At 38.8% G+C, this 26737-nt stretch overlaps 2 protein-coding genes across 12 annotated transcripts in view; both read right to left on the bottom strand.

Annotated features, from left to right (window-relative positions):
- LOC110836816 (multicopper oxidase 3) overlaps window positions 1-15396 on the bottom strand; it is a 33070-nt gene extending 17674 nt beyond the window's left edge. Inside the window, exon 1 of one of the 2 annotated variants that reach the window (XM_087349446.1) lies at window positions 15152-15396. In XM_087349446.1, the coding sequence (XP_087205572.1) occupies window positions 15152-15248 (97 nt within the window). In that variant the 5' untranslated portion in view covers window positions 15249-15396. Of the gene's footprint in view, window positions 1-3539; window positions 3750-15151 lie in introns of those variants that run through there. The other variant, XM_087349445.1, reaches the window with a different exon arrangement.
- Window positions 15397-16663: 1267 nt separating this feature from the next.
- LOC110834135 (uncharacterized) overlaps window positions 16664-26737 on the bottom strand; it is a 48010-nt gene continuing 37936 nt past the window's right edge. For 7 of the 10 annotated variants that reach the window (XM_087349448.1, XM_087349447.1, XM_087349454.1 and 4 more), the window contains one exon: window positions 16664-26715. In XM_087349448.1, coding sequence (XP_087205574.1) covers window positions 23629-26715 — 3087 coding nt within the window. In that variant the 3' untranslated portion in view covers window positions 16664-23628. The remainder of the gene's footprint in view (window positions 26716-26737) is intronic. The other 3 variants (XM_087349456.1, XM_087349455.1, XM_087349453.1) reach the window with 3 other exon arrangements.

A 26737-nucleotide genomic window follows, 5' to 3' on the forward strand; every position in this document is an offset into this window, starting at 1 on the left:
ACTACTCTTGCACTTTGCTTATTATTTCTTCAGTTTTTAATATCTTATAATTTAGTGTTTCTCAGTCAGGGGCCATAGACTCCTGGTGATTTGCAAATTTGAATCGAGTATATTCTACTTTTTTTCAAAATTGCTTAAGCTCTAAGATGTCTTCATCAAATTTTCTTCCGCACTGGTATAAAAACAGTTTGCATTATCTTAAAACCTTGCATACCGTGCAGGGTTGAATAATTGTCTAAAATATATATTTTAGTGCACATTTAAAAAAAACTTTCATTCTTAAAATCTGTTACAGACCTAAAAAGTATATTTATTCAAAACCAGATGAATACTAAGCTGAGGGAAATTGATTTTGCTCGTACTATAGTGGAGTTTACAACGCGTCGCCCTCAGTCTTGTATAAACTGGCCGACGTTTCAGAGGAGCTTAATGCCTTCATCATCACAGTGACTAGTCAATAGAGACAGTAAGCACTTCTGAAACGTCGGTCAATTTCTACCTGATTACGCGTCGCGATATCCAGAAGACAGCCATCTTCATACCCATCGCCGTCGTGAGAATCAGTTATGAGTTGTTAACGATATTTCCTTGAGCGTGTGACAGTGGGTACTCGTGCACTGTACAAAAGGTCCACGGATCTAATTCCGGGGGGGGGGGGGGGGGGGGGGTGTAATAATAATACAGGAGATGATGTGTCGATCGAGGTTTGTCGTGATTTCCCTCAGCTGCTACAAGGGTTCCCACTTAAGATGAGCACGATACCTTGTCTGCAAATAACCATCATGGCCTACTGACATACGACCTTCATTCTCCACAGCCATTCCGTGCGAAATTAAAATCTCTCGTGACTATTAACCTTCGCCATGCCTAGTAAAGAACAAGATGAAACAATTAAAATAAATATATTCATACTTCCACGTAATTCCAACATTGCCTTTTATTCATTCTCTCTTCTTTCGCTCGTCATTCGTCGCCTTTTTCGTTTCTTTTCCACCTTCATTTTCACTGCCATCTTATTTATTTAATTTTTCCTTGCGTCCTACTCTTTAAACCTTTGAAGCTGAGTGGTAAGTATATGTACCATCTGCTTTAACAGCCAATAACTCTACATTTTACATGTTGTGGTTTCGTATTATTCTCACTGTAAACAGCTATTATTTTCTTAAACAACATTAACCAGTTCAGATTTGTAATGGTAAAGTGTTTTCTTTTCGGTTCGGGCTGGATTCTTCAATGTTACGAAGATGGGCTTCAGCTTTAAAGCGTTAAAATAAAACGTAAATTCAATACCGAGTTCATCGAAGAATATTTCGGATTATAGTTCTGTCTTCTGTTAGGAAGAACATTTGGTCATTTTTCTCGTAGGATAGTTTCTGAGATAAAGACCACCAAAACTCAAGTGAACTTCATTCGTGTACACGAAACTATTTTTCTCTTCATACTTTCTGCGTTTTTCTATTTAATTCTTCACCTGTGACGCGAAAATTGGATTTTGTGCCAGCAGAACTCAACTTCCAAGTTTCAAATCGGAATAGCTTGAGGCACTTCGTGGCTTCACTGTCTCTTGTTTGGATCAGTAGAGACCAATGATGTGATGTGTTTGCGACGGTAAGAGAAAATACATGTTCTGCATGCTTTCTTCTTAATCACAGGTTTCAGGTTTTACTTAAAGCGTAAGTAGAACTCCTGCGCAGGCCAATAGCCTCACTAAGTTGCTTCAAGTCGGTGCAAGAACAGGAAGAAGAATAAGAAGAAGAAATATCGAGATATAACATTACACACGTTACGTAGTCTATTTTACAAGTTTTTTGACTTCCAGGCAATAAAAATACAACGGATATGAAACGAACCTTTGTACTTTGTGACAAATGTTGATTTTTTATACTAAATGACGTTTCATATTGTCCATTTCCCGATGTAATTTTCTCTACTAACATTTATTTATTATCTGTGTGTTATTTAATGGTTGGCATACCACGTTCACGAAATTCAACCCGATCAACTGAAGAGGGAATTTATCGGAATCCGTCACAGTTTTGTACATTCCAGAGTCACCAAGGATGACATTTTAACCAATTTGGCCACTACCAGATTACGGAAGTGCTCATTCCTACAATCCGGACGTAGGGATTTCAGACGGGAGGGGGTGAGGGGGGATGAAGGAAAACACCGCAGAGAAATATCGATCACATGGTCCCCTGGCTGAGCCACCCTCCTGCAGATGTCTGGCTCTGCATCTCCGTTCAGGTGCTACAGTCGCTGTCTGCGAAATGAGGATCTCCTTCTCGAAATCAAAGCTCCCACCGAACTGCTAAGCAACTGTCAGCAATTACAAAGTACTTCAACTAACACCGAAAGTAGAGCGAAGAACTACTTAATACTACCCCACGGAGGTGAGTCTCTCGGCTAGATACTTGCCGTCTTTTATGGAATCAGAAAGAAAGTTCATTACCGCATTCACAACAGTCCGCCATTATGTCCTTTATTTAACTTGCAGTGTTCCATTTCAGCCTAAACTTCTAAGATTTCTACACTTAAAATTTTAATGTGTTCCCATTTCATCACCTAACATTCCTTTACTTACTTACTCTCATAACAACTACAGATTCATATCTACGCTGGCATTTCCAAGTGAAAAATATTGAAGAATTTTATGGGGTAGAAGAACGTGTTTCTTTTATGGTCGTCTTGATGCCTGTGGCCTTCCGGCAGTTTCGCCAATACGTTTCAAAGCAGAAAGGGTTGAGAAGCATGGGAAATGAAATGGTATATTATAGGTTCCTCGGACACTAGAGTGAGATTTTCTAATAGACCAGGCAGTTTATCCAGACATGTTCCGAGTGAAATGTAATGCCGCTTAAAATCGCCAACTTTCATTTTAAGACCAGGAAATAAAACAGAGAGGTAGGATTTAATGTTTTCACGGCGGTGAGTCTGAAGATGGCTGTCTTCTGGGTTGTAGCGCCTTGTAGTCTGGTAGAAGTTTACCGACGTTTCAGAGGTCCTTGCTGCCTCCATCATCATGGCGATGATGCAGGCGGCAAGGACATCACAAACTAGTCCTTTCAGATTAATTTTAATATTATCTTCCTATTACAGTCCAGGTCTCCAGAGGCTGAATCTTTCAGATTCTCCAACTATAATTTCAAATATTTTTCTCATCTTTATTTTATCATGTAATAATATTTGGTAAAGCGTACACATTATTAATCTCTCTTTGCGAAGTTTCTCCGACTACTTCTTCAAACATTTTCTTCTGTCTTTCCTCTTCCGTCTATTTTATTATCTCATGGCAAAAACAAAAACAATTTTCACACCATACTAAAGGCCTAATTCAGCACTTAAAGTCACAATGTTGTATATTTTAATACTTAGATTTTTATATACGAGACTAGAACATAAATTCTGAGCTGAATGGCACTACATCTGTGACAGCTGGTGCATTTATGCAGAAATTCTACGGCTTTTTAAGTACCAGTACAATTATCACGTTCATTTTCCAAATCGACACGCACCGGAAGGCAGAGCCCGTTACTTACGAGGGGGCGGTGTAAACCAGAGTATAGCAGCAACGACGGAAGCTAATCCAAGGATAAAAGAAGCTCGGAATGCGGTAGTTCTGGACGACATCGCTGAAAAGGCGACAGGAAAAACGCTGTCCAGCACAAGTCTCTCGTTTGTATCACTTAGCACAAATACCCTGTTTGTTGCGTTCACAGTCATTTGATTCGAGTGACATTCGCACAACGCTCTCACTGGATGACTGCTCAGTCAAAGTGTAAAAGTGAACTCTCTCCTCGAAATGCAACTGAACCCCCTCCATATTTGACATGACCATCGCCTTATTAGTCCTGGACAAACTTTTTGTCCTTTGTTCTCTGAAAGATTTTCTACAGAGGCGAAAGTGTCAAGACGACATAAAACAACGGAGCGACTGTTTTTTCGCCCCACCGGAAAGTGTGTTTGCGTTAGATGAAAAGAGTTAGAAAGTCAAACACAACATTTAGGTAATCACAGGTTTACAGTTTTCCTAAAGCAAACGATAAATTTTCGACGTCATGCATTCTAATACTGAAATGATGGGTTCGAACACAAAATACGTTTATCATTCTTTTACGATGCGCACAATCATTAACTCAAAAATTAATCTTTGTCCTTTGGTTTTTACGACTGGAGTTCAATGTCTTTCGGTTATGAGACCGGTCTAAAATTGAAGATTATCCGTTTTGAACAAAAATTACAAGTGCCATCTTCAGGGTGACTATGTAATGGCTGGGCGTTTTCCTCAGTCACCTGCTCGTATCTTATTAGATAGCAGCTCCAGCAATCAAATCCATCTTTCCACCTACTGCCTGCCCTATGCAAGTATCAAAAACGTCCACCATTATATATTGATAATGGCAAATGCAATGTTTGTCGAAACACTGGATAATTTTCAATATTCGACGTGGCCCGTCCCCGAAATCCGAAAATGTTCTTTGATAAACTGATACCTCAGCTTCCTTTTTCTGCATTAGAATGAGTCCAAAGCCGTGTCATGTTTCTTGAGTCCAATTCTAAGAAAAAAACATTGTGTTGCCACAACACTTTCTTAGTCACTTGACATGTTGTAGACAACTATTGACCGGATTATGTCGGACGTTTTTCTTTCTAGTTCCGTGTAAACAGCAATCAGTCGAAATGCCGTCTAGACTTCCGGAATGCCTTGTCCGCTCATTACGATTCTAGCCTAAGCGAGGAATTTTCGTGTTTGTGTTAACTGTTATTCAACTTTTATGATTTCTCACGAAGAAGCAGCTATGTCTGTGATCGTCTTCAGACCAAGATGCACACAGCTGTCTTTCAAACAGCACCATCAAGTACGAAACCAACGCCATTTTCAGAGTTCCGTGGGTCAAAACGCAGAAGTGCTTATCGAAAACGACTTGGAATATATTTGTTCGAAAATTTTCTGTGAACGGACACAAAGTGAAGCCCTTGAACACTCAGTCAGGGGAGAAAACACCTAAAATCATTACTGACGCTACTTAAAGTTCAGTTGATGACATACTAAATGACTAAAAAAGGCCGTCTGCTTTTATGGTGACGAGGACATCAACATTGGCGCAACATTGTTTTGTGCCAATGTTGATACACGAAACGCTACTTCAGAACAGCAACACACGTTATTTATGGCGATAAGGAGACTTGCCGAAATTTATTAATCAGCAAAAATCCATTTTAATTATTCGGCTGAAAGGTCAAAAACTTATTTCCTTTCAAAGTAAGATTAGCAAGTTCTAGTAGCTGTTGATCTATAACCGGTTTGGTAATTTTATGACCGAACAAAGTATTGCTTCTTCGTGACATTAAATGTGGCGACTTTATACTATGAAGCAGTATTTAAAAATAATAACTGTGAACAGAAGAACGGTGAAACGCGTTCCCATTAAGACTAAGAATAATACGAGTATTAGAAAAACCTATAACCTTAACAAGGATTAAACGGTTAACGAGGTTTGAGGAAATAATCGTTGTCATCTCTGACATTCATACGAAACCGAAATAAACTCTGGTCGAAACGTATAATTACTTGTTACTGCAGTTGGCATCTGCAATAACCACTAGGTTGCATAGGGATAATTGCATACGCCGTTAACTTCTATGAATGTTGTGTTGATTGCCTTAAGCTATGGGAAGATTTTTTCGATATATGGGTGAATAAACCTTTACACTGTTTGAAGTTCAAATTATTTTGTTCGAAATTTATATTAATTTAAGTTAGTAAGCATGCTCACAAATGCTGATGAATAGTTTGATGGAATTCTGTAATGTGAGGACGTATTTGGGTACAATGTCAGAACGGGGGCAGAGAGACGTCCCATGTGGAAACCGCCAATTTCATATACTCAGCCTCTTTTAATGATGTTTGTACAAAAGCCAAAACACGTTTTCTTTGTCTACTGGTCAAATCTCCTCCAGTGGAGAGAGTTTATTCACAAAGCTGCGTGGCTTCTCGCTTGACTTCGCTATCAAGAATTACATTTCTTTTCGAGAGGACAAATGAGCAGCATTTGCGCAAAGTCACAGCACAACCAAAGAATGTAGGTGAAGTACCAGTGGTGCAGGGCTAGAGGAGAAAAAGTTCAGGAGGATGACGATTGTGACAGATTACAGTCTCTTCTTGTTCCAAATTTTAAAAAAAATAGGTGTGGTCAGATTTCAACCCCTCCTTCCTATTCCATCTCCGCCTTCCTACTTATAATGCGTCCCACATTTACTTTCGAAGAATATAGTTAACCTACCTCAGGGTTTTCAGAAAGTTCCTGCTCAGCAGAAAATAAATATTTATTTGCATCCGTTTATCTTTCCCTTTAGACACGACACCATTTTGCAATTAACATTATAAAAACAGTAAACAAACCCGTACAACTAGTCTAGACAAAAAATGTATATGGAAATCTCTGCACGTTGTAGTCTTACAACTACGTATATAATATAATCGTGATGCTACTATCGTCACTTTTTTACAAACTATCACACTACTTTTCAAGTGTTCGTCTTTTTTACGTCGAAATACACGTTTCAGCCACACTTTACCATCATCAGATTCGATGTACTCTCAGGAGCCATTGCACTAGCGTTAAAAATCAAATGTTCCTTTCATTTTATGATTTAGTCTAAAATAATATAAAATATTTGTTAAAATATGTAGTAGGTTTCAGATTATAAAACTTCTAAATTGTGTGTGTGTGTGCTTTTTAAACATTCCGTATAAGCAATGCATGACAATAACCAACTGTACTTAAAGTCCCGAAAATCGATACTCTACAAACAGATATTTGATACGATAATCATGACGTCAGTGTCCTTACTCGCGTGAATAAAAATGCAGAATAATAATTCAGGAAAAATTCCTGTTTTAAGGTACCGGAATGATTTCGCGAAACTTGATGTAGGTCCTTTCTAAACCGAGTTGCATGCGATTTGAGTTTCTTTGACACAAAACAAACTCCAGAGAAAGTCGCCGTGACTTACTTCAAGGCATCATCGGCTTAGACAATGGAGAAAGACTTTAAAGGGGGACAATCGAGTTCAAAGTACATCGATTAATAATCTTGCTTTTCATTGCGTTTCATTTGTCGACTTGTAGTACATACCTTGTTGAAAGTTGCAGGGAGGTCATGGGTCAACACGACTGTTCCACTTCACGTGTCGATTACCCATAACGCTTTATCTCGGATAATTCCGATACAATAAATTTATTTGTTCGCCTAAGTTTCTACGGTTCACTCGGGATGTAGACTCAACTGCTTACGTAAATATTGACGTTCATTTTAGTAAATTAAAGTATGTCGTGTCTGCCTGCATGCTTTATCTTCTTTAAAAGTGTTTATTAGATTTCGATTACAATATCTCGATTAGTCGAATACCGTACAAAAAAACTATAGAGAAACTGATCGACGTTTCAGAGGCGCTTAGTGCCTCCATCATCATTTATCTGAAACGTCGGTCAATATCTATAAGACTACACTGCGCAACATCCCAGAAAACAGTCATGTTCATATTCGTCGCCTTGAGAACCTGAAATCTCGAGTTACAGTATTATCCTCTGTTGTGATCTTATGCCTTTATTTCCCGAGACATGGCATGCCCTATCCATCTCACATTCCAGTAATAATAATAATAATATACTGAATATAAAAACTTTCTGTCCTCTTTAAATAAATTTCACTTTACATATTTTTAAACTAAACAATTGGAATGCGAACTATTGGAGACACTGGAACGTTGCCTTTGCAGTATTTTCTGAATTGCAGTGGCGCGTAGTCTAGTACAAGTTTACCGTCGTTTCAGAGGTTCTTGCTGCCTCCATCATCAGGGCAGCAAGGACCTCTGAAACTGACTCACCGAAGTGAAAACCTCAAATCATTGTTGTTTAATTGTTTATAATTGTTTAATATTAACCGTCTAATCACAATAAAATATTTTATTAAATATTAAAATATTACTACAATTAACATTTAATATTTAAAATATATTAAAATGATGCTCTTTCTATCGAAATGTTCGATTTACAATTAGAGCATCATCTTTTTCACGACATGTTTCGGTTTTCAATGAACCATCTTCAGGTGTATAATCGATATAAATTCAAATGTAATATCATTAACATTAACATTATCATCTCAAATCCTTCTTATTGTAGTAGTCGGAGGGTAACGAGCGCTGTACATTAAACTTTCCGACGGTCTTAAAAATGGCAATGTGCCGAGGTACTTCCTTGCACAACATAAGACTGCCGAAAAATTAGCTGCAGATAAACAACTTTCTCCATATACGATAAAATGGAATGAAAGTTGTCATTTGCATTATCGGTTTTGGGTACATAGTTTGTTTTATCTGTAGACCCTATCGATAGAAAATGTTGTAGACATACATTAGACTAGCTGTAACGTAGTGAAGAACTCATTCCGTGAAGCAAATTTCCACAAGCTGGAAGAACGAATTTTAGTTGCAGGTAAAGACAGGATTTTTAACTTCGCTGTTGTCCGCGTCTGGATCAAACCCAGGACCTACCCAGTCTCATATCTTATCCAGATTAATTCTCACGCCCATGATATCAATATAACGGCTGAAACATTTTAATATTGTTTATGGTTTTCATTTCGTAATGTTTTTGACAGTACCACATACAGATCTGTTTTAAAATTTATGTACGTTATTAATCAGTTTCATTCTCTGTAATCAAAACCCCCATCTAAAATAGTTGTTCACATTAAGATGCTGTCTTCTGGGATATATCTTACTCGTCGTCCTGATGATGGAGGCAGCAAAGACCTCTGAAACGTCTGTAAATCTCTGCCACATTATACGACTTACAACCCAGAATACAGTCCAGTTCATAATTTTACCTGTCGTTTTGTATGGATGTGAAACTTGGTTTACCAAGTTAAGGGTAGAACACAGATTACGGGTGTTTGAGGACGGGGCGCAGAGAAGAATATTTGAAACTGAGGAGGGGAAGAAAGTGACAGGAAGATGAAGAAAGCAGAAAGAATAATTCCGTTGGTTGGAAAATCTGAAAAGAACAGACAAATTCCTGACGGACTATTTTTAAGAAAAACTTCCATAGAATTAGTTAGTTGGTTTCCATTGTCTTTCCATTTTTCTAGGCGTCTTTGTAAATTGTGGTTACTTTTTAGGCAACATTTTCGAACAGCTATTTTCACAGTACCCGGAACTAATCTATGCGTTTCACCTACGTCACTAGCTTGAAATTAAAAGAAAAATAAACTAATATACTGTGTAAATCGAGACCGCTACCCACACAGAAACAAACTTCTGCCCCTGGGAAATAACGCTTATGGACAATACGCACTCCTCTGACCCCCTTGTCTTTTACTTATAACAGACGTTGAACGCACAGATTCGCCCCACGTCTTCGGCAAATGGGCCAGAACAGAACACCCCAAAGGATTTGTCGCAGAGACGGAGGACGACTTCACAGAGGATACTTTCAGAGTAAGAATGGACCATGATCTACATACTTTGCAGCGGCAACTGACTGTAGCGGTGGTGGATTGACACACATGGCAGAAACCTGTACCTAGCAAAAGAATACAATCCTTTTACGTCCTTCGAAAACACTAATTCATGATGGCAAAGTAGGTGTCTGCATTCTCATTACTTTTTACAAGCTAAGAGGAAAGTTTCTTCATACAATTCGCCTCGAGTACGGCATTGACATTGTTCAGCTGCAGACTACTCATCCCACTGACCCCTGTGAACTTCGAGTAATTCACTCTGTGCCTGCATTGTGGCAGGACCTCATTATCACTCACCGAAGGGAGAGACCACTTCCTCCACATGTCCGTGCAAATAATTGCTAACCAAACGAACTCCGTAGCACAGATCCCTCGCTCAGCTACTCAGAAGTTCCCTGCCTTCTGTACAGCTCGATAATTCATTACCGTGTTCACAACAGCCCGCCAAAGATCCCAACATTAAGCCAGTTGAACCCAGTCTGAACACTCCCACCCTATTTCCGGAAGATCTATTTTAATATTATCCTCCTATCTATGCTTAATTCTTCAGATTGGTCTATTCCCATCAGGATTTCTAACCAGAATATTTTTTACGTATTTCTAATCCCTCCCACGCGCTACACGTCTCAACATCTCATTCTTCATGATATGATTAATTTTAACATTATTTTGTGGAGCTCCTCGATATGCAATTTTTCCAATCTCCAGTCACTATCCCTCCTTGGTCAAAATGTTCTCAAAAGCACCCTGTTCTCACTTAAACTCAATTTATTCCCCAAGTTTCATTTAAGACAAAGGTAAAATTTTCGCTAGTACTTAATTAAGCACCACGGTATGCATACCTACGATGGAACGATGCCCTAGATGGGGGTGGATATCTTCACACCCATTAGACAGGAGACTCGGTGGGGCCCAGAGCAGAACTGGACGTTGTGGCGAACAGAAGGGAATCGAACCCAGGCGGTCCAGCCTGTAACCTGGTTGTTATTCTGACTGAGCGATCCCAGCTTCCATAATAATACGAAATTATTTTGTGTCGGTCTTTAGATATCAGAAATGTTAAACTTTATTGGTATAGAAATTATCGTATAGGCCAGTAAATAAACTTGTTTAAAGCTAAATGCAGATGTAACTAAGGAAAAAAAAATGTCATTTAGTAGGATTTGAGGTTTCCACGGCGGTGAGGCCTTCTGGGTTTTAGCGCCGTGCACACTGGTAGAAGTTTGCCTTCCTCTGGAATGTTGGCCAACTTGTACCAGACTACCCAGAAGGCAGCCATATTTGTACACCGTTCAATTTTATGGAATGGGAATAAGTTACGAGGTAAATTGGTTACGGAAAAGTTGTTGCTGTACAGACCTCTTAGACTGCAGTCGAAACAAAACAATCCGCCCACTTTCAAGCTCCAGGCGAGCGTCAGAGTAGAACAGACCCACTCCACCCCCTTGCACTTGCTTTCCGTTTTTGCATGAATTTAAACCAACGGTTGTTAAGGTCAGATAGGCTGCTAACACCACTGTCCCACTGACCGATTATAACGAGTATCAACCCGCAGCCTTCGGCACATGTTACATCTAAACAAACCAAATCTATCTGAATCCAAAGTAATCGAATTTGCCGGTTGGTAGCTCATATAGCACGAACGCTTTCGAACACAATAAAGTTCTGATGCTAGAATCCCAGCCGGTCTTTAGAAAGTCTGATGATGGAGGCAGCAAGGACCTCTGAAACGTCAGTAAACTTCTACCAGACTACACGACGCAACAACCCAGAAGACAGAAATCTTCTATATATTGAATAGTACTTTGTACCATTCACAAGTTATTTTTAAGATTATCAAATCAGGGATTATGAGGTGGCCAGAGCATGTAGCACGCTTAGGAGGGATGGGAAATGAGAAATGAGCACACAATTTTAGTAAGAAATCCTGAATAGGTGATAGGATAACTTACGAGCCGTAAGCGTAGATAGACGTTCAATATTCTTAAAGTGAATCTTAGAGATGTAAGGTCGTTTACTGGATTCAACTGGCTCAGAATACGGTTCAGTGAGTGATCTCTGTGAACACGTCTTTAGGCAATCGAATTCCATGCTGATCGGGGAGTTTCTTAATCAACACCGAGACCGTCAGTTTCACAAGGACTCTACTCCATGCAGTTAACTAGCTAGACGGTTAATTGATTGATTATTAATTAATTACTTGGTTAGTTAGCTATTTATTTTATTATTTCGTTAGTTAAGAACTTTGTTGCTTGTTTCCTTGGACTACAAGATCGCCTACCCTGAATAATCAAACTTTTTCATAGCCCCAAAAATTTTCCAAATTTTTTATTACATTTCGAAGACACCCTCTTTAGCGCTGCAAGGGGAAAGCTTGTGGATAATGTCGAAAAATCATCAGCTTTTGAAGTTTGCTTCTGATATACTGGCTTCAAACTCCGTATTTTTACAGAGGTCAGTCAAGTTGACCTTCATGTGAATGTGAAAGCCGATATTCACATGAATACATCACAGCGAAACCCGTCCCTAAACGATTATTCCGTATTAGCAAGTGTACCAGCTCGGGGCTTGGTCTGCTTCGGATTTCGTGTGATGTCAGATGTTCCGCCTGTCAGCGTCTCACGTCTGTTTATCAATTTCGCAGACCTCCGAAGACCACGAATTAGAACGGGCGAGACACGACCTACTCAAGATCGGGGTTCCGTGAGCGACGAATGAGTGAAAATATTCAAAGAGTGCGTTTTCTGTTTCCGTAGACGTGTGTCGAGATTATCTAACAGACTGGTCACCGTAAATAGCAAAACCCGGGAATCATCACTCATAAAAGTTTATTTTAAATTAGGATTGTTCATAAATACGAGGTGCGATCAGAAAGTTTCAAGACTACGCCTATAAAAACCCGTACACTTATCTCAGGTATTAAATTTATCCATCACCCTCGAAGTAGTTCCCCTGGGAGTGAACACAACGATCCCAGCGCCGCTGCCAAGCCTGGAAGCATCCCTGGAAATCTTTCTTTGTCAGCCTGTCAAGCACCATCTGCGATTCTGCCTGAATCTCTTCTATCGTCTCAAATCTCCTTCCCTTTAGCTGAATTTTCATCTTTGGGAAGAGGAAACCTTAGAAAGGAAGTTGGGGTCGGTTCTTGCAAGATCTTTGAGCTCCTGACAAACGAGAAGTCGATTCTGCTTCTGGTCCTCAGACAGGATGCGTCGCATGTGGAGTTCTTCCTTTAGAATCAGCTGACAGGTCCCATAGCCTATCCCAACAATGTCGCACAAGTCGTTGATGGTACGACGTCGATCTTCGTGAATGGCCTGCCGAATCTTCGTAACATTTTCGGGCGTTGTGCTCGAAGATGGTCGTCCAGAACGCTCGTCATCATCGACAGAGGTTCGGCCATTTTTAAAACGTGAATGCCACACAAAAGTTTGTGCACGACCCATTGCGGACTCCCCAAATGCTTGCTTTAGCGTTTCATAGGTTTCCGTAGCCGTTTTGGTGAGTCTTTGGCAAGAGATTCAGGCAGAATCGCAGATGGTGCTTGACAGGCTGACAAAGAAAGATTTCCAGGGATGCTTCCAGGCTTGGCAGCGGCGCTGGGATCGTTGTGTTCACTGCCAGGGGAACTACTTCGAGGGTGATGGATGAATTTAATACCTGAGATAAGTGTACGGGTTTTTATAGGCGCAGTCTTGAAACTTTCCGATCGCACCTGGTAAATGCGCGCAAAAACCTCAAATCCTACTTCCACACAAACATTTGTTTTTCCAGACTTTCTAAATTACTTGTGGAAGATCATTTAGAAACAGATGAAGACTGACGCAACGGTGACATTTTTAAGCATAATTAAGTTGACCACATTAAATCAAAATCCGTCGTCTAACGGTGTGAAAGCGAAAGCTGTTGCAGAAGTAGACTAACAAGAAATTGCAGAACAAACATCTCGAAAACAAACATGGTACCCCCTAAAGGCGACTTAAGCTCACCTTCTAACCTGTCTTCTCTATAAACCTATAAACATCTAGGAACGTGGAAAATCGAGGGCAAGATAAGCGGGAAATGTAGGACGTGTGGCGGAAATTAAAAATTAATACAACATTTTACAGCGTAAATCTGAAAGGAATAAGACCACTTGAGATGCCTAGGCATGGATAAGAGGATAATATTAAAATGTATCTTAAAGAAACTGGGTGTGGACTGGATTCAGCTGGATGAGAATGGGGTCAGATGGCGGGCTCTTGTAAACATTGTAATAACCTTAATTTCCGTAAATGAAGGAGAATTTATTGGCCAACTGAGTGTCTCACCTTCTGAAGAACAAGGTGGGAGTATCCTCAATGAAGTCAATAAGTTATCTTCTGATGAAATATAGCTGCAGTTTTATATGAAGGTCAATTTAAAATGTTTAGTTTTTCTCGAAATCGACTCATCTTATCGTACAAGAAATTGCTGCAGGCCTGTATAAAACAGTAAAACATTTACTGAACCATTTGGACATATGGAGTATGTATTACGATATAAAAGCAAAATAATACACTTAATACATTTCTGTGCCCCTAATTAACTGCTTTTAATAGATCTCTATTGCCAATGTCGTAGCAGTAAACATAATTCTTTGTGTCCTTCTTGCACTTTACTTATATAGTTTCCAGACTTGCCTAAACTGGGTATGATTTTTTTATGGTGCGTATGTAAGATTAATCGTCAGACATTTAAGAAGATTATTACAAATGCGTAACAACATGACATAACCATAAGAATCCATCGTAACCAGTTCAACTAGTCACTAAATTTTATAATTACGAGCTTGCCAACCTAACGTTACATGCAGTGGTTATCATGCTGTCGTATTGGGACGGTTCTCGTTTCGAATTTTGGTTCAATCGGCCAGTTATCCTAGGTTCCTTCCACGTAACTATGACACAGCTTGAATTCAAGTCTCGACCCAGTATTTCTAATAAGCAGTGTCATTTCCGGTAGATGTTTTCTTAACGATCATTAAGAGCGACCATGCAACCGGCTAACCCCATCCAAGATGTCTTACGAAATGTCTAAAAGGTTTAATAATTTCAGAAGTAATTCGGAATTGAAACATGCCATAAAGCGTAATCAGTACAAAAACTACAAGAAATAGTTAAATATCACGCCATGAAAAACTACTAGATGGAGTTTAGCTCCACTCATTCTTAATGTCGGTATTACATACAGATGAGTTAACAGATTCGCTCCACGAAAGGTTCACCCCAAGAAATCAATTCCCGGCACTCACTGAATAGGAGAGTGGAAGGCCCCTAGAACTGATATGGATGTGATAAAGTGCAAAATGTATGCCCCGGTCAGGAATCGATTCCCTATCGCCCATCCCATACCCACACACTTACCAAACAGATTTATAAATATAATTATTAATTTGCGTTGACTGAGAAGTCAGTCGTATTTTTGACATAAGTATGATTTCTGTCATTAGAAGTTTCTTTTATAAATGCATGTGTCACAGAAAGTTATTATTAAATGGTTTAGAACTAAACAAAAACCACTCAGTTAAAGCGGAAATGTTCATGAAAATCTATAAGACGCGAGTTTTAACATTTCATACTTCAGAACTGATTCAGGGCACTTACCTGGAACTGGGGTTAGATAAATGATAGTCGTCACTACCGAAGCAAGTCCCACGAAGATGGCAGACCTGAGTAGACATGTCTTTCCTTCGGAAAGCATGACGGTGTAACGCCGGCCCGGACCAAGGCGACTCAACCAGATCGTCGCAGAAGCACAACTGCTAGCTACTGAGTGTACTATACCAATGCGCGGGCGGACAACACCGGTGCAGGAAATCCATGCGCCAAGCAAGATAGGTTTTGCTTTCCGTATTATCGCTGCAAGGACACCATTAAAGAATTTGTCAGTCCTAAAAGAAATTGAACAAAAACTGGAAAGTTCCTCCCAAATGATTTCTTTACGACTTTGCTTACCTCGTTTGCCTCTACCTTCATTTGTCACTTCCAGTTCAAAATCTCGACCCGAAGGTCGACTACTCTGTGGGCTTTCGTTGTTTACCTCAGTCCATTTAAGCAATTCCGAGATTATACCTTTAACGATGGCATTGCCACTGTTACAAAGAAACAATGGAGTGTCCTTGAGATTTGACCATTGATTAACGAAGATAATTTAAGAAATTATAAGAAAAAAATTAATTGAGTGACTATAAGCTGCTCCAATTCTCTAATTGGTGTATATTTTTTTTTTAATTTGACCAATACATTACAGTATACTTCGGCCCAAGTACCTTCACGGAGAGACTTATGGATCCATTATATTCCATTTACATCAAAGCTACTATGGGGATTATATTATAGCCTTGTAGCAATGCAGTGTTAAATGTGAAGGCTTTAAAATAACTGTTGAAATAATCGGTCTCTGATTCCTTTTATAAAACGAGATAGTCATTGCTCACTTTCACTCAGCTGATGTCACGCTATGCCTCTCTCTCTCTCTCTTAAAGCCTGCTAAGCCTATGTAATCATCTACGCCGATTACATAAAAAGAAAATCAAGTATCAGGAAGAAAATGTTATGTGAGATGGCGTTGGCTCTATGGACAATTTATTCGCTGAAGGTACATTTTTCGATACATTATGAAATGAATGTAAAACGTCAGCTACTTATTTATGAGAAAAACGTAAATAATATCAGCGGTGGTCTTCTGCCCTTCAACGCCGCGTATATATAGGTGGTTCCTCCGAAACGTTGGTATCCACCTACAGTTCTACAGGGCGACACATCGTAAAGACCACATTCGACATTTTCACCGACATCAGAGCTTCCGTGGTTTGAGTTGGGTTTCACCCAAAATTTTAGCACGTGCCAACACATTCCAATCTTGGTTAAAATCTAACAAAAATTAGTACTTTACATCAAGATCAACATGCCTCCTTTGCTTGTGGAAGCGACTGGATGGAAAACGCCGAGCCAGCTGCACAACCAAGTCTCCCCGATATCACAATTGAGGCAGTCACAACGCCCACATGAAGGTCACTGGCCTCCGATAAATCAGAACGTGTGAAAAGACGAAGAACAGAATTAAATAAAACGGAAGTAAACAAAAGAGAGAAAGGTTAGAAGGTACAAATGTGGTTTCAAGAGCAACTATACATAATAATTTATTTATATCTTTGGAATACAATCACATACAAATAACTGTGAGAAACATAAACAAATGTCTGCTAACCTTTCAAATTAAATGCTCGCATAAATAATATTTAATAATTCAGTCTATACCGCAAATCAGCTGGTTCTCCAGCAAGTATGACAGGTGTCTGAGAAGAACAAGTTCATACAGTCAAATAATGTACAAGTTTTACATGGATAATTTCAGGTAAGTACATCAAGACTGCAAGCTACAACTTCATCACATTGGTATTTAAGTATAGTCGTATCAGCTACTGAAATGTCATCATGTGAGTGATTATGTTTTGTAGAATGATGGATAATAATGTATTAATTGAACAAATAAAAAGGAATATATGATTATCAGTTCTATGAAGAAGCAACAAGATATGAAGAAACGTAAGAGCTGAAAGCTTTGCTCTTATTAAAAACAACTTATTTCATGTTCCCCTTATCAGGCGGAAATTGACAAATTTGTCTCTACGAGATAGGTATGTTCTTCTCGTATTAAGTTCATTACAGAATATTTAAAAACGTACAAATAAAATCCTACCCCTTCTTAAATCTGTAACAAAGTGACAAACTGAAATAACTGTTTGTCTATGTACGATTTGAGGTTTTCACAGCGGTGAGTATGAAGATTTCTGTCTTCTGAGTTGTTGCGCTGTGTAGTCTGGTGGATGTTTACCAACGTTTCAGAGGTCATACTGCCTCCATCATCAGGGCAATGTTTGTCTCTTTAATCTTTCCATCCCAGCCATCTTCAGACTCACCATCGTGAAGACCTCAAATCCTACTTAAACTTCTCGAAGCTACAAATGAGATTTCTCACTCAGAAATCCGTCATTTCTTATTAAGTTTGGTGCTTAATAATTACAATAACAGACCATCATACTAATATAATTTATTATCAACATTATTAATTGACCATCTCTGCGCATTTCTTGTAAATTTCTGCCCATGTACTTACATATTTGTCTCCTAGTATATTATTTATTACATGTTTTGGACATATGAGTCAATCTTCATATGCTTAATCTGTCTCGTAGACCACCTTATTGCTGACAACTACTAAACTACACTACACTACATTGTAGAGTACCACTAAAATGTTAACCCCAAAAGTTAAAGCCTGGTTCGCAGCCACTATAATACAGGGTTTTAAATCCCTTATTCGCGCATAATAAACGAATTATCAATTAGCATGTAGGTCTCTGCCAAAGAGACACATAACGGCGCAGCATCAAGGATAGAGAGTATTTCCGAGTCCAGTGTCTGGTGATGGAAGAAGAGTAATGAATAATCACCAAGTCCGATTTCCACCAGGGAAGAATTCTGTGGACCTAAATGGGGCCGGATATAAAAGGTCTTGTTTGTAGAGGCGCACTGTATATGAGAATGTTTTCTGGTTTAAGTAGCAGAATTATTTTTCAAAAAAATTTGCCACTGGGAAGTGAAATTTTGTATCTGATGTCATCTTATGTTCGAATAAATCTGGCATGTAAAAGCAAGAAGGTAAGTAACAAAAATGAAGACAATTCTATCATATGTTTTGATAAAATAAGCATATCACAGGAAGACGTACCTTACATTATACATAATAACACAACTTTTCAATTCCTTTAGTCCAAATTATGCTAATTCCTAATTCCATTGGAATATAAAACATTTTAGGATTGCCTTAAGTCATTCTTGGGCTGCTTCTCTCTGACTGATGCTCACTTCAGGTGTAATTTCATCAAATTCTTTTGTTGTCGCAGGTACAAAGATCGATGTCCTCCTCAGCCTCAACAACCCAGAATATGTATCGACACTGCTCAATCTTCCTTTGAATCTTTCCACCCACTCACAAATTCTCACCATGCTGAAATATCAATCTTCCATAAATTTTCACACATCTGCCAGACCATCAGAAAGATAAGTTCACAAATAAAACTTGGAAAAAAAGCCCCTGTTAAAATTTTTTGTGTGTCTGTCTGTCTGTCAAGAACAGCTAATCATATTTTCATAAAATAATGTATCAGGAAATTTTTACAAAAATTCGTTAACATTCCAATTTTTGTTGCAGTTAAATACCAACAGGAACTTTACATGAAGACATAAATTCACTTCTGCACCATGTTCATATTTACTAACTTGTCTTCTTTGGTACATTCTATCAATGAAGCAGCCATGTTAAATGTCACACTTTCTTATTCTTCTTTTGCAATTCAGGGCATTCTAACCTCAAAAGTCACTCCAGTCTTCCTTAGACTTCTTTGTCCCTATGTTTATCCTGGGTGTAGCTTTTAAAATGCAACACAATCACATACTATGGTAACAAAATAAAATCAAAAACAGGTCAAATCCTACGTAATAAATTCTCCCAAGTGATACGGCTAAACAGGTGTGAACACAGCGTATCCATGAGCAGAACATGTTCGTTCTTGAACATTACTTCACAACAAAATAATTTTCCACTGTTCATAAACCATTTAGCAATGCGTACATGACAAAATAATACCAAATTAGACAAAACACAAACTGGTAACAAACTTTCAGGTCACAAAGTGTTCGTGACAAAACCGCCAAAATTAGAAAGAATTCATTATTGTCAATAGTTCATTTTATGCATAAAGGGATGTCACATAGTGTGAATATTTTTCAAAAAAATGAAAAAAGAAGTTTTTCATAACATGAAACCTGGATAAAAATATTATTCGTTGAACTTCATCGACTACACATCATGGTATATGCACTGTCTTCCAGGCCATACATCACTATAGTATGGTGCTCTAAATGCTCTGTTCTTTTATGATAAAGGTAATTTCCTTGTCGTTCAGTAACCAATTTGACAGCAACTAGTTACACTCTTACACAAAGGAAAAACATCTGGTAAAAATGAAGGGCAACTGCCGAAGTGGATACATACACTGACGCCGACAGAAATCGTTTTGTGTACACTATGAACTGCACTGATGCCTTTCCAGAAATGTTATATTTGAAACCTTTATTTTTGGATTTACCTTGCTCTTCTCTACATTATGTGGGAGAACCAACCAATTACGAAATAAAACCTGTTCTTGTGACCTTTTTAGTACAAGATAAGTAAACTCTTTTGGGGCCCAATATTTCATGAGAATTTACATAACAATGAACAGTTTCCTATAAAATGTTAATGTGAACCTTTCCCCCAAAATTACTAATTTCATTTTTATGATTTACAAACAAATGCGCAGCCATTTTGTATCTATCCAGGTGAGATACAATGGTCTTCATTCTCCTTCACTTGAAACTAATCATTCCACCTTCATCTTCGTATAATTGTGCTCACCAGACATAATTTCTGTCTAATAAATGTTTATGCAAAGGTCTATATACTGTACAATTCTTCCTTATGTTGAGTCAAGTGTTCACTTACGAACTTCTCTTGCCAACATATAGCATTTACATTCATCATCAGATTTTATAATTCACATATAAACCCATTTACCTTCTACTCTATCTCAGACTCTTTAAGCAACCAGAATAATTGTCAGTGACAACACAGGAACATCTCACCTTCTATTTGGAACAGAATTTTAATAAGAAACCAGTCACAGAACTTGGTTACAGAGCTGACAGTATAAATTACCTGAGTATCTTCTTTATAACTTCTAATTATCTCAAATTCAGTCGGTTTCTGCATTTAAAGTTATGGAACAACAAATAACTTCATACCGAATGGAAGAGGAGAATTGACGAGGCCATGGACCAAATACAGACCAGAGAGCCATAGAAGATGAAGAACATATCTTCAGTCCCACATTTTTCTTCATGTTATGAAAATTTTTAGTTAATCTATTGACAACAGTGATTTGAAAATATTATGCATGATTCACATTACAATTTTATGTTCATATGTTAAACAGAGTACCGTATCATCTATAAAAGCATGCCCCATTTGCAGACAATACCATAAAGTAAAGTTTGTCCTGCTATGCGCCATGTAGGCGCTTGGGGTGAGAGGAGGTATAGCTCCTCTCTTCCTTGACCTCGGCACTAGATAGGGGTGAGTGGTCAGCATCACGCCCCGGCCGGCTTTACCACCGGGAAAGGACCCCGGTACCCATTGTAGAGGAGGCTGGGTGGGCCCCAGAGCCAACAAAATAATCAGGTTATACAGAACTGATTCTATTTTTAGTAAAAAAATTTGTAATTGTATGGTTATGTCAAGACTTTAATAAAAATACTAAAAGCAACCAAATTATGGAAACAGCTTGCTCATAACCAACAATAACAACCAAAATATTACATAACCTACACATCTGAAATGCCATAACCTCATTTTGAAAAAACACATGTGAAGACCTCAGATAAAACATTTGAAAGTAATAGTTTCATACAGCAGTCTAAAACTACTAATTTAACATTTCCTAAAAATGTAAACTATTATAATTAAACTTTTTGCTGCATAACTTGTCAATTATATATATATAGTAATTTGTAGAAGTAACATAGGATGGATAAGTCCATTAAAATTTATTTACAATGCTGATAGGTTAAAAAAGTAAAATGTGGTTAAAATGCTGCAGACAGAATGAATATTCCATGGGCATTGAAAGCAATATCAAATAATGTCACTGTATATTACAGTATCTTCATGTCAGCATCTCCATAATTAAAATAGAAGACAATTTTCATGAACCTGCTTGCACATTTCTTGAATTGAGAACAAAAATTATTACGTGTATTTATACAATGAATAAATAAGAATTGTTCCTGCAGAAATTGCTTAGCTGTTGCTTTTACAAACTAATTAATCTCAGGTATCCATTTCAGTGACATCTTTTAATATTCAGAGTATCAAGCTTCTAGATGTTGGTACCTCTCAGAAGGGGGTCTGTTACTTGTAAAGCCTGTATCTACCCAGGTCACCAATAGTACACACAGAAACACATGGACATGCATCCATGCCCAAACTTGAATGCACAATCCCAATGCTTGAGAGGTTAAAGAATATATGTACCTCAGACCACATGGTCACCTTAAGCAGTGTAGCAGGCCTATATATCATGATGTGTAATCTGAATGATGTTTTGGGATGTCTAAAAAATCAGGTACATGTTCAGTAGTCACATGACACAGGATTAAAATGTCATTAATAATAACATTTCAATAAAGGATTTCTATACCCAAATTACTTAGATTTGAATGATGATTAAATATACTCAAAATGATGTGGCAAAAAGCAATGTGTTAGTGATTTTGAAAAGTTTTACATGATACTGAATAAAATTAAAGCACCTAAAAGACGGCTGTGAGCTATAGAAGTATGTAATGAACATAAAAGATATGTAAAATAATTTAACCTTCACAAAAGTTTATGCAACAACAAATTCATCCATATTTTTAAAGGCTAATAACTATAACTGATAGTTTACATGAAAATAAAATAATTCTCATGACACACCATAATGAGATATCTAATTATTTTGTTTTAATATGATAGCAAGATTAAAATGTAAGACTAAAACATTTCAACACCAGTTTATCCACCTGGGAATTTAACAAACTATGAGGGTTGTTCACATGAAACACATCCACTGTGCTTTTATTAAAATAGGAGTTGCAGGTGATCTCATGGCTGTGCGCATGATATACCATCAATCAACCAGCAAATGTGCATCAGAACAGGCACATCAAAGAAAGCAGGCAGGAATGGTGCAGCATTCCAGATGAAGAATCCATTCAGTAATTCAGATCCTTTGCTCTATGCATTTGACCCCTTTACGAAAGCACAAAGGGTTCAGGGATTTAGGCAGAATTAAGACATCCAGCTCCTTCCCAGGCAGTTTTTTGTGGGTGGATCCATCAACTGGTCCATTGATCAGAAGCTTAGCTCAATACCCTACTCCCTTATGCAGAACAACCCAAAAATTGGTTTCATTTGAACAAGCCTGATATATCCCCAAAACTTGGGCAGTTTTCTCAGGAGCTTATGAAACCATACTTAATTTTTAACATGCTCTGAAACACTGGTATTTCATTTACATTCCTTCTTACATACTGCTTAAACCATTCTGTCAAACTGTGTTGTTACAGCCATGTGAAATACGTAACTACTCAAATGCTATGCTTTATGCCATACCAGAAATTTCCAACTGCAGGAATGTAACAAATTAAAACTGACATTTGCGATTACCAGACTGAAAAGTATAAACATGCCAAAATCTAACAATTAAACACTGTATACACAAAACATAATGGTTATGTTAGCCGATATATTAATTTTATGACTGAAAGATGGATATATGACATATTATGTTCGATCTTAATCTCATTCTTTGCAAGGTGTTTGGTCAAGGTAAAATTTGCAACCCTAATGGAGGAATGTTCCTGTGAACGCTAGTATTTGTGCTTACCCCACAGTTTACTCCTGGAAGGCGAATATTACTCTTCTTATTTTCTCAAACATGTTCTTTGCTTTTATGCGCCCATTCACACAGACGAAAACCTTTTTCTGAACACGAAGAAAAAGATGTTGGTAGTAAACCTTACAAACAATACAAGCATGCAATATATTTCTAAATATAAATTAACGACTCACTGATATGACTGCTTTGTTGTACATACTCAGAGAAAAACTTTACAATACAAAATTTGTTTTTGTACATCAAGAATGGAGCATGTACACAAATAAATGTTTAGGAACACTGAACAAATTATTATATACATATATAATAAAATATCTTAGTGGGCAGGTACAGCACTTCAGGGATCAAAAGTGTAATAAATGCCCAATTATAAAAAAATAATAATGGCATATCTTTTTAACAACAAATTTACAGTAGAAAGATATGTTAATGTATTACACAGAGCACTACAATGCTTTGGCTTTCACTCTTTTCATCATTATTATGTCACTTCTCTCTGAAGGTAAGGCAATACTTTATAAACACTTCTGACCACACTCAGTTCTCTGAACAAGATAATGCACAATCATCAGCAGATTTAACTTCATGGGTGTTGTCAACACTGTCATCAGACTCACTATCCCCACTACTGCTACTTATGCTACTGCTACTGCTACTGCTATTACTGTCAATACTGGCACCACTGTTACTTCTACTACCACCACTGCTGCTGCTGCTACTACTACTACTACTACTGCTGCTGCTGCTGCTGCTGCTGCTGCTGCTACTACTATTACTACTACTACTACTGCTGCTGCTGCTGCTGCTGCTGCTGCTGTTCTTGTTACTACTACTACTACTACTACTGGTCCCAGATTCAGATTTGTTATCGTCAGCACTGGCAAATACTATGCTCGCAGCTGCCGAGGCTTCAACATCATCAATGTCACTGTTCGCCTCATTCTTCTCGTCTACATCATCCATGTTGCATACAACCAATTCTTTGGATCCTTCTTCAACTATGTTCTGACCATCACCTATACTATTCTCACAGATGGGCTCCCCAGTACGAAGGTCTATGAACACCTTCTCCATCGACTCCTCCTTTATTTCAGGGGACAGTGATGGGTAGAATCTGTCATCAGATATCTGTGCATTGCCATTGTCTTGGAATACCACTCTTTTGCCAGAAGACTCAAGTGAGTTAAACAGAAAACCTTCTACAGCCTGATTCATATTCTCTTTTCCTTCTTCACATGCCCAAAGTTCAATGCGATCATACTTCATATATACGTCAGGTTGGAACTTCTTAAAGTGAAGCTTGCTGTGCTCCCGAAGAAAATGAACCTGTGGCACGGTGTAGTCGCAGTGAGAACAAACAAAAGCTCCACGCACTCCCGAAACAGACAGGTGACGTTTGATATGACTCTCAACCCCATCACGGCGCTGACTAGAATAAGGGCAATGTGGACATCGGAAGCACTTTCGTTCATCTCCTCCATCACGGGAACTGCTGGCATTACTTGATCTTCGTTGCTGAAGAAGCAGAATTGTCTGGCGATCTGCCATCGATAACTGCAGGGGGCCATGCCGAACTGTTGATGAGCTACCAATTGTTTTTACTGAGCGTGGTGTCAGAGGAGGAATGTCATCTTCTGCAGCACTTGATTCTTCAGCAACATCTGCTTCTCCTCCTTCCTTCACGGTACCACTATCCTTCGCTGATTTTTCTAACTTGCGCGCCTCTATGGCATCCTCATTATTCTTATGCTTGCGCATGTGTTGGATGTAGTTAGCATAATATTTGACTGAATAGTCACATTTTTCACACTTATACCGCTGTTTGGATCCATGCAGCGACAGGTGAACTTTGTACTGTTCCCGTTTTTCAAAAGCCGATGGACACTTGTGGCATTTGTATCGTTTCTCCTTCAGCCTCCCATTTTTTAAATAGGTAGGATATATGAAGTCTGGATTCCCATGTATTAAAATCCCAAATTGTGGGTCCACATGCAGAGATGAATAATCAGTTATGTTTCGCCTAGCATTAGTAGTGCTGCTACTTTGTTTCTGTGCCTCTGCCCTCTGCTGAAACAATTCAGTTCCAGAAAGTGGAACAACACCTGAAGAGCTCTTGCACTTACCTGCTGAGTTGTTCTGTCGCAATTTAGACGTGCTGCTATGAATCATCTCGTGCTTCACCAGATTTCCATACGTCTTGACTGCATAATCGCAGCTCCTACACTTGTGAGGACCAGAACCCCCATGTAGACTGGTGTGATACTCAAGAGCTACAAACTTGAAAAACCTTGCTGGGCATAGCTTGCATGAATACTGCCTCACCGCAGTTCTTGCCGAAGTTACAGGCGCATCTGAACTGCCTGCTTCCTGTTCAATAGGATGCTGTATTTGTGGGGAAACAGCTCCACCAATCACCACCCAAACCGGACCTAACACACCAGGACCTTCTACTATGACAGCCGACCTAGGTCGGGGGTACCGAGAAGAGGTATCGTACATTTTACTAAGAACGTCTGTCCGCTCCTGGTACTCCTCTGTGTGAACCTTTAGATGAGCTAACAGATGTGGCCTCTGTCTTGCCGTGTATGAACACGACTCACACCTATGTGCCAATCGAATCTCGTGGAAACGAATGTGAATAGTTAATTCCTTTTCAAACAAGAATCTTGCTGGACAATGTGAACAAAAGCATAATAAATGCACATCATCTGCTTCTGCCCTTGAATCCTTATTATTTTCCACATCAGATTCATTAACACCAACATTCTTGCCACTGTCACTTTCTTTAGAAGTTTCCAGCTGGAAACTTTCTGCTTCTTCTTCGCACATTTCCTGCTCCTCTTTGTCCATATTAACGACACTCTCATCACCACTGTCCTTACACATGTTTGCATTCAGCTCTTTTAACTGTGCCTCATCACTTCTTGTGTTGTCTACCAGACAATGCACTTGTCCATGCAGACCCTGATGAACTTTGGCATGTGAAGACAGAACTCCGGCATTATTGCAGATGTAATTGCAGTCAGGACAGTGGTGTTGCTGGAGAGTCTGTTGCTGCAGCTGCTGGTTTCCCGAAGCACCTTGCTCTTTGGACTCACTGTCTTTCAAGGCGTCTAACTGAGCAACATCGGTTGTATTACGTACACGATGCATCTTCTCGTGTTCTTGAATATTGGCTTTACGCAGATTCACATGAGGGCAAAAACGACATTTAAACATTTTTGAAAACTTTCTTCCCCGAGACACCCAAACTAGCGGTATGTCCGACATATGGCGAGTATCTAATGCAAATTCAGACGCCAGTGCACTAACATATGGACGCGCTATTACAGTGACTTCTTCGATTTCATCAGCTCCATCCTCTCGCATCTCCTTGTCAGACAACTTGGTAGGACTCTTCTGAGGAGGAATAAGAATTCCATGAACACGCAGATGTTGATGCAATAAGTGGCGACGACTCACATTATAGGAGCACAGACCGCATTTGAAAGGTGCCCCACGGGGACGATGGAACTGTTTGTGATATAGAAACTGACTCTTGCTATTGCTGACATAGGGACACCCAAAACACTTGTACCGCTTATGTGGGCTTGTGTCAATGTTGTGGTGCTGTCGTCCTCCCTGCTAGGAAATAAAAGTAAGCCAT

Source organism: Zootermopsis nevadensis, unplaced genomic scaffold (assembly GCF_977971745.1).
Source record: "Zootermopsis nevadensis isolate Lab colony 2312 unplaced genomic scaffold, Znev_1.0 Znev_ptg000016l, whole genome shotgun sequence".
Taxonomy (NCBI): domain Eukaryota; kingdom Metazoa; phylum Arthropoda; class Insecta; order Blattodea; family Termopsidae; genus Zootermopsis; species Zootermopsis nevadensis.